The sequence below is a fragment of the Megalopta genalis genome, unplaced genomic scaffold, assembly GCF_051020955.1.
Source record: "Megalopta genalis isolate 19385.01 unplaced genomic scaffold, iyMegGena1_principal scaffold0100, whole genome shotgun sequence".
Taxonomy (NCBI): domain Eukaryota; kingdom Metazoa; phylum Arthropoda; class Insecta; order Hymenoptera; family Halictidae; genus Megalopta; species Megalopta genalis.
In genome coordinates this window covers 565,184-576,564 of record NW_027476169.1, presented here as the reverse complement: position 1 = coordinate 576,564, position 11,381 = coordinate 565,184, and the positions used below count along the sequence as shown (strand labels likewise).

The 11,381-nt window shown below is 34.7% G+C and overlaps 1 protein-coding gene across 1 annotated transcript; it reads left to right on the top strand.

The window, feature by feature from the left end:
• The first annotated feature begins 1,973 nt into the window (after positions 1-1,973).
• On the top strand, positions 1,974-9,709 carry LOC143262223 (uncharacterized). Its single transcript, XM_076528098.1, has 6 exons — positions 1,974-2,230; positions 2,652-3,005; positions 3,635-3,715; positions 6,369-6,449; positions 9,103-9,183; positions 9,467-9,709. Exons 1-6 carry the CDS (start codon positions 2,180-2,182, stop codon positions 9,707-9,709), a joined length of 891 nt encoding a protein of 296 aa, XP_076384213.1. The 5' UTR covers positions 1,974-2,179.
• Positions 9,710-11,381: the final 1,672 nt, after the last annotated feature.

Below are 11,381 nucleotides of genomic sequence, written 5' to 3'. Positions count from 1 at the left end.
ACAAATACCTGATTTGGGCACGGTAGATAGTTGTTTCTTCAAATGAGAAGAATTCTAGTTGTATGAATGAACGTGTCGAATGAATGTATCGAATGAAGATAAGATGTACATAATTCTATTTTTTCATACCTGTCGCAATATATGACAAATTTAATAAAGGATAATCGACAGAAAATAAAATGGCTTTACATTTTCATCGCATACCCTTCATAGAAAAAAGGATTTTTTAAAATTAAAAGAAAATTTTTAAAAATTTAAAAAAAATGTTAAAAAGTTTCTTGAATCAAGCGTTCATTATAATAAAATTGCCGAAGAGTTTGAATAAAATTCAGTCTTGTAATTGTTGTAGAGAATCTGTCATGCTCGGAGCTCAGTAAAAGACCAGTGTTAAGAACGAGTAGAAGTCTCACAAAATTGAGGATACTTTAAAACTGGACTAAGCAACTCGAATATTTTTCAGATGATAGAGCATCTAGTCTACTAGACCCTGTCTGCTGAAACGGGTGTTATTAATTTTGCTATTATTTGGGATAACCAAAAAGAAAGAAAAAGTAACATTTCCAATAGATTTTTCAGCATGCATACAAGTTACCGAGTTATCTACGATTTTATATTTCAAAATTTTTTCATTTCCGTGTTATAGGCCCAATAAAAAGTTGAAAAAAAAACGAGTTTTTGATTTTTTTTTTTAAAAAGTTGCTGCATTTTGAAAGGTGTGCGCTCAATTCTTCAATTTTTTTTATTTTTATTAAGAATTTCCATGAAATTATACATTTTTCGTTAATCATTTATTTTATACGTATAATCATATCGAATGTAACATTTTTAAATATTCACGATGTACGCGATGTATGTATGGTAATAAAAATTTGCCAATAATACAAAAATTTCCCGGTTGTTGGTCTTATTATCGAAACGCAAAATTATGATATACTTATTATTGTTTATGAAATATTGTACAATAACCGATTACCAATATCAAAGATAGATAGATAGATAGATAAAAACACCCTACACATTTCGGACACGATGTTAAACCATCACATTTGTTTCAGCATAACAGCAGTCGGAATTAAATTTTACCATACGATTAAAAATAATTTCAATCTAAGCTGGACTTGCACCGTTTTCCAATTAAACATATTTGCGATACTGTTAAGAGCTAAACACATCCATCTCCCAAATATTAGGATTCTGAATTTCGATATCGCTCTAAATTGTTTACAGATAAAAAGATCATACTAAGTTTTATTTACAACTACCGTTACTTTCATTATTTTTTTCAAAATATGGATGCTAACTTTCGAGAAGATTTTCTTGTATTTGTTATCTCAGGATACTGATATTTTTCTCAGTATAAATAATTTCGTATAAACACTTTTCATTACGGTAAAGTGACTTAAGCCACTTTAAAAATAAACGGCTCGTATATATAATATTATATAATAATATAATTATTCGAATCAATTAATCCTCGATAGCTGAATCTGTTTTCTTCTATTCCGATCGCTCTTTTTTTCCAAAGCTTACCTATATGTTTCAATAACCGTGTGCATGTATTAACAAATTGTTTAAAACAATTGTTTAAAGAAAAAAGAAAACTCGTCCATCAATCTGCAGTATGCGACGGACGCGTTTCTGCGTGTTTTCCCCGATGGTACGATTAGCGTCGCATTCCATTACAGCCGGCCCGGGGTAATTAATAGAAATTTACCTGCGCCAGCAGGAGCGGCGGCTTCGGAAAATCGAAATTCGTGTGCCCCCCTCCATAATGATCCTTTATTGCAGGCAAGGATAAAGAGGACGCGTACCTCCTTCCATAAAGATCCTTTGCTATTGGCAAAAATATAGGATACGTGGAGGGGGTGAGGGTGGACCACGTGCATTTTCGAATACCTGAGGGATGGTAAGCATATATAAGCTGGCGCGACGATTATCTTAATCATAAAGAGTCTTGTCTTCGACGGATAGGGTTTGAAATCGAAAGAAGTGCGCGTAATCATAAACAGTCTTGTCTTCGACAGAGCGAGTTTGAAATCGAAAGAAGTGCGCGTAATCATAAACAGTCTTATCTTCGACGGAGAGAGTTTGAAATCGAAAGAAGTGCGCGTAATCATAAACAGTCTTGTCTTTGACGGAACGAGTTTGAAATCGAAAGAAGTGCGCGTAGTTCTGTGAGATGGGTAACAGGAAGAACCGGAGGAATTCGTCGAAAAAGTCGCCGAAAAAGGTTCGTATTTATTCGCCGCTGTATTTCTTTCTTAATGCTTCCACGGCCGCGCTAGAAACCTCAGAAATGTTCGTAAAATTAAAATATTTCGTTCGATTAAAAAACAAAAATTATAAAGCAAACTTATACTTCATATATTATTATATTTACTTTATATATTATATACTTCATACTTTTTTTAATTTTTCATTAATCATAATCTGCCAGTTCGGTTGGCCAAGTGTTAGAAAAGACAGTGTTCTCTGAATAAAATCATCTTAATCGTCTATCGGTGAAAATGAACAAAAAAGGAAAACGTTAAATTGAATTATTTCTGCGCGTCGCGTTTTGCGGTAGTCTCGACGATTTTGCCGTGCACAAGAAATCGGAATTTCGTCGCGTCTACAGTGAACTAATTAAAATGTCATTTTTTTTTTAATAGAACACGGTGGAATTTTATAAAGAAAGGGCAGCAGTTATACCTGAGTGCCGGGATAAGAGTGAGGCCCTCGTAGAATACGGCGAGCAGGACGAACCGATCTGGAAACCACCCGCCGAAGTACCCCTCTGGTACTCATTGTACACTCGGTACGCAAGATTTCTGCTGTGCGAAACGCAGTGCCAGAAGGGTATCAGTTTTAACGAGGCACTGGAAAACTCTGCATCCGGTATGGCGGACCAATACTTCAGTGACTGCCTGCACCAAAATCGGTACAAGCCGCTTACGGCATTGGCTCATATGAAAAAACATGGGCCTCCGCAGACGCTGACGGCGAAATGGTCCACAAATGACAGGGTGAGTGATACAACAATAATCATATTCTATTTTCTTCTGTTTTAACGATACCGATTTCGATTACCATTGCAACGACACCGCGCGGTTATGTTAATCATAGTAATTATGTCAAAATTAATATGTCGCGTTAAAGTTTCTCGTACATGTTATTCGAGGGATTGCTTGAACTTGAGATTCGCGAAATTCTAATTCTCGGCCCGGCGATATATATTCTAATAACGGTAGCTTCTACATTTAACTCCTTAACCTACGATTTAACGTTCGAGAACTTTTTAGGCCGAAAACGTAAACATGCTCGCGCAGCCTTCGAGCCATTCGATTCGACTTGTGTAATACGCTGATCGGGCCAATCGTAAATATTACCGACCGGAATGTTTCGAATTGTATCGCATCTTGTATTACTGATTTTTGTATAAATATATATAATATTTATAATATTTTTTATATATATACTGTATAAATACAATATTCCACAAATATTTATAAATTTAAAAGGGCGCCGCCGCTAATGTTTATATTTGGCCCGATCAGCGTACTACGCGGGCTATGCCCGTAGTTGTAGGTTAAGGTGTTAACCAGGTGAAAAGAGATCACGATCATATTCTATAATATTATGTTATATTTTTCAGGAGCTGTTCGCTGCAGGTTATGCAGAACACGGCAAGGATTTTGCCTCTTTGAGGAAAAAATATTTGCCGGAAAAGACCAGGGTAAGTTCAATTTCATCGTCAGTTTTTTCCTTTTCTTTTTTCTTGCTTATTATCATTATTTCTATTATCTCTGCTCTTTCGAGTAATCATCGCTTCGAGATCTACCACTATTTTCGATCGTTCGATTCTAGGAAGACCTTGAAAGTCGAACAGAAGTTTTCTTCTTGAAGTAAACACGTTGATAAATCCATGCTTCGCGGTTGATCGTTCCTCCAAAAAAATAATCGTACGTATATTTTTCATGCACGATATGCTCAAAGCTTTTTTTTTTATAATGTTGCAGGGAGAAATCATCATCCATTATTATAAGTGGAAGAGGACTGCGGAGGGGAAAGAGCTCAACCGTCAGCGTGTTCTCACGGAGAACCGAAAACTTAAACGCAAGAGGACGGTTGAGCCAATCCCCGAGTTTCCAGCGTCGACAAGACGTTTTACGCGTAGCGCCGCCGCTGAACAGAGAGCGGCCATTGCGGCGGCGCAGGACGCTGTCGACGGTGGCGCTTCCACTTCCGCAAAGGAAGTGTGATACACCACCGTCCTTACACCATTTGAACCGCCGCAAACGCATTCCGGAGGCCATACTTTTCGGCACCTGTTCAAGAACGAGATTAATCACTCGTTTCGATTAGGAATGAATGAATATCTGCATGGCGTTGCTGAGTAGACCGTTGAAGACTGATATTGAATAGATCCCGGTGAAATAATTTTAATCTCCAAGCGTTATCGGCGTCATTAATTTCGATACTTGCTCACTGACTGCTTATTGACAAGCTTCGTGTACTATATTATATATATTGTATATATTTTTAATGTACAGTGACGGTAGGCGATATTTTATTTAATTAAGGCCACTGTATATTGTTATTATGTTTTTTCTTTTATTTGTGTGGGACGTTGTTCTCATTCAACTGTGTGAAACCTGACGTAAAATATATTAAATTTTGTAATACTATAAGGTAGTTTTCCGACATGTTAGAATTTTTAACGTGGAGTAATATTCGTAATGGTAATAATTATATGTACTTCAAAGTATTTCATCGATCTCGATTACCATGCGTTTTCCGTTCGATATTAGTTTATAGAATAGAGAAATAGAAAAGTTGTAATGTACAATAATACAAATACCTGATTTGGGCACGGTAGATAGTTGTTTCTTCAAATGAGAAGAATTCTAGTTGTATGAATGAACGTGTCGAATGAATGTATCGAATGAAGATAAGATGTACATAATTCTATTTTTTCATACCTGTCGCAATATATGACAAATTTAATAAAGGATAATCGACAGAAAATAAAATGGCTTTACATTTTCATCGCATACCCTTCATAGAAAAAAGGATTTTTTAAAATTAAAAGAAAATTTTTAAAAATTTAAAAAAAATGTTAAAAAGTTTCTTGAATCAAGCGTTCATTATAATAAAATTGCCGAAGAGTTTGAATAAAATTCAGTCTTGTAATTGTTGTAGAGAATCTGTCATGCTCGGAGCTCAGTAAAAGACCAGTGTTAAGAACGAGTAGAAGTCTCACAAAATTGAGGATACTTTAAAACTGGACTAAGCAACTCGAATATTTTTCAGATGATAGAGCATCTAGTCTACTAGACCCTGTCTGCTGAAACGGGTGTTATTAATTTTGCTATTATTTGGGATAACCAAAAAGAAAGAAAAAGTAACATTTCCAATAGATTTTTCAGCATGCATACAAGTTACCGAGTTATCTACGATTTTATATTTCAAAATTTTTTCATTTCCGTGTTATAGGCCCAATAAAAAGTTGAAAAAAAACGAGTTTTTGATTTTTTTTTTTAAAAAGTTGCTGCATTTTGAAAGGTGTGCGCTCAATTCTTCAATTTTTTTTATTTTTATTAAGAATTTCCATGAAATTATACATTTTTCGTTAATCATTTATTTTATACGTATAATCATATCGAATGTAACATTTTTAAATATTCACGATGTACGCGATGTATGTATGGTAATAAAAATTTGCCAATAATACTAAAATTTCCCGGTTGTTGGTCTTATTATCGAAACGCAAAATTATGATATACTTATTATTGTTTATGAAATATTGTACGATTTCCATTACCATTGCAACGACACCGCGCGGTTATGTTAATCATAGTAATTATGTCAAAATTAATATGTCGCGTTAAAGTTTCTCGTACATGTTATTCGAGGGATTGCTTGAACTTGAGATTCGCGAAATTCTAATTCTCGGCCCGGCGATATATATTCTAATAACGGTAGCTTCTACATTTAACTCCTTAACCTACGATTTAACGTTCGAGAATTTTTTAGGCCGAAAACGTAAACATGCTCGCGCAGCCTTCGAGCCATTCGATTCGACTTGTGTAATACGCTGATCGGGCCAATCGTAAATATTACCGACCGGAATGTTTCGAATTGTATCGCATCTTGTATTACTGATTTTTGTATAAATATATATAATATTTATAATATTTTTTATATATATACTGTATAAATACAATATTCCACAAATATTTATAAATTTAAAAGGGCGCCGCCGCTAATGTTTATATTTGGCCCGATCAGCGTACTACGCGGGCTATGCCCGTAGTTGTAGGTTAAGGTGTTAACCAGGTGAAAAGAGATCACGATCATATTCTATAATATTATGTTATATTTTTCAGGAGCTGTTCGCTGCAGGTTATGTAGTACACGGCAAGGATTTTGCCTCTTTAAGAAAACAATATTTGCCGGAGAAGACCAGGGTAAGTTCAATTTCATCGTCAGTTTCTTCCTCTTCTTTTTTCTTGCTTATTATCATTATTTCTATTATCACTGCTCTTTCGAGTAATCATCGCTTCGAGATCTACCACTATTTTCGATCGTTGGATTCTAGGAAGACCTTGAAAGTCGAACAGAAGTTTTCTTCTTGAAGTAAACACGTTGATAAATCCATGCTTCGCGGTTGATCGTTCCTCCAAAAAAATAATCGTACGTATATTTTTCATGCACGATATGCTCAAAGCTTTTTTTTTTATAATGTTGCAGGGAGAAATCATCATCCATTATTATAAGTGGAAGAGGACTGCGGAGGGGAAAGAGCTCAACCGTCAGCGTGTTCTCACGGAGAACCGAAAACTTAAACGCAAGAGGACGGTTGAGCCAATCCCCGAGTTTCCAGCGTCGACAAGACGTTTTACGCGTAGCGCCGCCGCTGAACAGAGAGCGGCCATTGCGGCGGCGCAGGACGCTGTCGACGGTGGCGCTTCCACTTCCGCAAAGGAAGTGTGATACACCACCGTCCTTACACCATTTGAACCGCCGCAAACGCATTCCGGAGGCCATACTTTTCGGCACCTGTTCAAGAACGAGATTAATCACTCGTTTCGATTAGGAATGAATGAATATCTGCATGGCGTTGCTGAGTAGACCGTTGAAGACTGATATTGAATAGATCCCGGTGAAATAATTTTAATCTCCAAGCGTTATCGGCGTCATTAATTTCGATACTTGCTCACTGACTGCTTATTGACAAGCTTCGTGTACTATATTATATATATTGTATATATTTTTAATGTACAGTGACGGTAGGCGATATTTTATTTAATTAAGGCCACTGTATATTGTTATTATGTTTTTTCTTTTATTTGTGTGGGACGTTGTTCTCATTCAACTGTGTGAAACCTGACGTAAAATATATTAAATTTTGTAATACTATAAGGTAGTTTTCCGACATGTTAGAATTTTTAACGTGGAGTAATATTCGTAATGGTAATAATTATATGTACTTCAAAGTATTTCATCGATCTCGATTACCATGCGTTTTCCGTTCGATATTAGTTTATAGAATAGAGAAATAGAAAAGTTGTAATGTACAATAATACAAATACCTGATTTGGGCACGGTAGATAGTTGTTTCTTCAAATGAGAAGAATTCTAGTTGTATGAATGAACGTGTCGAATGAATGTATCGAATGAAGATAAGATGTACATAATTCTATTTTTTCATACCTGTCGCAATATATGACAAATTTAATAAAGGATAATCGACAGAAAATAAAATGGCTTTACATTTTCATCGCATACCCTTCATAGAAAAAAGGATTTTTTAAAATTAAAAGAAAATTTTTAAAAATTTAAAAAAAATGTTAAAAAGTTTCTTGAATCAAGCGTTCATTATAATAAAATTGCCGAAGAGTTTGAATAAAATTCAGTCTTGTAATTGTTGTAGAGAATCTGTCATGCTCGGAGCTCAGTAAAAGACCAGTGTTAAGAACGAGTAGAAGTCTCACAAAATTGAGGATACTTTAAAACTGGACTAAGCAACTCGAATATTTTTCAGATGATAGAGCATCTAGTCTACTAGACCCTGTCTGCTGAAACGGGTGTTATTAATTTTGCTATTATTTGGGATAACCAAAAAGAAAGAAAAAGTAACATTTCCAATAGATTTTTCAGCATGCATACAAGTTACCGAGTTATCTACGATTTTATATTTCAAAATTTTTTCATTTCCGTGTTATAGGCCCAATAAAAAGTTGAAAAAAAACGAGTTTTTGATTTTTTTTTTTAAAAAGTTGCTGCATTTTGAAAGGTGTGCGCTCAATTCTTCAATTTTTTTTATTTTTATTAAGAATTTCCATGAAATTATACATTTTTCGTTAATCATTTATTTTATACGTATAATCATATCGAATGTAACATTTTTAAATATTCACGATGTACGCGATGTATGTATGGTAATAAAAATTTGCCAATAATACTAAAATTTCCCGGTTGTTGGTCTTATTATCGAAACGCAAAATTATGATATACTTATTATTGTTTATGAAATATTGTACGATTTCCATTACCATTGCAACGACACCGCGCGGTTATGTTAATCATAGTAATTATGTCAAAATTAATATGTCGCGTTAAAGTTTCTCGTACATGTTATTCGAGGGATTGCTTGAACTTGAGATTCGCGAAATTCTAATTCTCGGCCCGGCGATATATATTCTAATAACGGTAGCTTCTACATTTAACTCCTTAACCTACGATTTAACGTTCGAGAATTTTTTAGGCCGAAAACGTAAACATGCTCGCGCAGCCTTCGAGCCATTCGATTCGACTTGTGTAATACGCTGATCGGGCCAATCGTAAATATTACCGACCGGAATGTTTCGAATTGTATCGCATCTTGTATTACTGATTTTTGTATAAATATATATAATATTTATAATATTTTTTATATATATACTGTATAAATACAATATTCCACAAATATTTATAAATTTAAAAGGGCGCCGCCGCTAATGTTTATATTTGGCCCGATCAGCGTACTACGCGGGCTATGCCCGTAGTTGTAGGTTAAGGTGTTAACCAGGTGAAAAGAGATCACGATCATATTCTATAATATTATGTTATATTTTTCAGGAGCTGTTCGCTGCAGGTTATGTAGTACACGGCAAGGATTTTGCCTCTTTAAGAAAACAATATTTGCCGGAGAAGACCAGGGTAAGTTCAATTTCATCGTCAGTTTCTTCCTCTTCTTTTTTCTTGCTTATTATCATTATTTCTATTATCACTGCTCTTTCGAGTAATCATCGCTTCGAGATCTACCACTATTTTCGATCGTTGGATTCTAGGAAGACCTTGAAAGTCGAACAGAAGTTTTCTTCTTGAAGTAAACACGTTGATAAATCCATGCTTCGCGGTTGATCGTTCCTCCAAAAAAATAATCGTACGTATATTTTTCATGCACGATATGCTCAAAGCTTTTTTTTTTATAATGTTGCAGGGAGAAATCATCATCCATTATTATAAGTGGAAGAGGACTGCGGAGGGGAAAGAGCTCAACCGTCAGCGTGTTCTCACGGAGAACCGAAAACTTAAACGCAAGAGGACGGTTGAGCCAATCCCCGAGTTTCCAGCGTCGACAAGACGTTTTACGCGTAGCGCCGCCGCTGAACAGAGAGCGGCCATTGCGGCGGCGCAGGACGCTGTCGACGGTGGCGCTTCCACTTCCGCAAAGGAAGTGTGATACACCACCGTCCTTACACCATTTGAACCGCCGCAAACGCATTCCGGAGGCCATACTTTTCGGAACCTGTTCAAGAACGAGATTAATCACTCGTTTCGATTAGGAATGAATGAATATCTGCATGGCGTTGCTGAGTAGACCGTTGAAGACTGATATTGAATAGATCCCGGTGAAATAATTTTAATCTCCAAGCGTTATCGGCGTCATTAATTTCGATACTTGCTCACTGACTGCTTATTGACAAGCTTCGTGTACTATATTATATATATTGTATATATTTTTAATGTACAGTGACGGTAGGCGATATTTTATTTAATTAAGGCCACTGTATATTGTTATTATGTTTTTTCTTTTATTTGTGTGGGACGTTGTTCTCATTCAACTGTGTGAAACCTGACGTAAAATATATTAAATTTTGTAATACTATAAGGTAGTTTTCCGACATGTTAGAATTTTTAACGTGGAGTAATATTCGTAATGGTAATAATTATATGTACTTCAAAGTATTTCATCGATCTCGATTACCATGCGTTTTCCGTTCGATATTAGTTTATAGAATAGAGAAATAGAAAAGTTGTAATGTACAATAATACAAATACCTGATTTGGGCACGGTAGATAGTTGTTTCTTCAAATGAGAAGAATTCTAGTTGTATGAATGAACGTGTCGAATGAATGTATCGAATGAAGATAAGATGTACATAATTCTATTTTTTCATACCTGTCGCAATATATGACAAATTTAATAAAGGATAATCGACAGAAAATAAAATGGCTTTACATTTTCATCGCATACCCTTCATAGAAAAAAGGATTTTTTAAAATTAAAAGAAAATTTTTAAAAATTTAAAAAAAATGTTAAAAAGTTTCTTGAATCAAGCGTTCATTATAATAAAATTGCCGAAGAGTTTGAATAAAATTCAGTCTTGTAATTGTTGTAGAGAATCTGTCATGCTCGGAGCTCAGTAAAAGACCAGTGTTAAGAACGAGTAGAAGTCTCACAAAATTGAGGATACTTTAAAACTGGACTAAGCAACTCGAATATTTTTCAGATGATAGAGCATCTAGTCTACTAGACCCTGTCTGCTGAAACGGGTGTTATTAATTTTGCTATTATTTGGGATAACCAAAAAGAAAGAAAAAGTAACATTTCCAATAGATTTTTCAGCATGCATACAAGTTACCGAGTTATCTACGATTTTATATTTCAAAATTTTTTCATTTCCGTGTTATAGGCCCAATAAAAAGTTGAAAAAAAAACGAGTTTTTGATTTTTTTTTTTAAAAAGTTGCTGCATTTTGAAAGGTGTGCGCTCAATTCTTCAATTTTTTTTATTTTTATTAAGAATTTCCATGAAATTATACATTTTTCGTTAATCATTTATTTTATACGTATAATCATATCGAATGTAACATTTTTAAATATTCACGATGTACGCGATGTATGTATGGTAATAAAAATTTGCCAATAATACAAAAATTTCCCGGTTGTTGGTCTTATTATCGAAACGCAAAATTATGATATACTTATTATTGTTTATGAAATATTGTACAATAACCGATTACCAATATCAAAGATAGATAGATAGATAGATAAAAACACCCTACACATTTCGGACACGATGTTAAACCATCACATTTGTTTCAGCATAACAGCAGTCGGAATTAAATTTT

What these genes read in the sequence shown, in the direction of transcription:
- LOC143262223 (XM_076528098.1), top strand. Translation starts at nt 2,180, where the DNA reads ATGGGTAACAGGAAGAACCGGAGGAATTCGTCGAAAAAGTCGCCGAAA. An exon ending in ATTTGCCGGAAAAGACCAGG is followed by an intron (nt 3,716 to 6,368) that starts GTAAGTTCAATT and finishes TATATTTTTCAG; the next exon opens with GAGCTGTTCGCTGCAGGTTA. An exon ending in ATTTGCCGGAGAAGACCAGG is followed by an intron (nt 6,450 to 9,102) that starts GTAAGTTCAATT and finishes TATATTTTTCAG; the next exon opens with GAGCTGTTCGCTGCAGGTTA.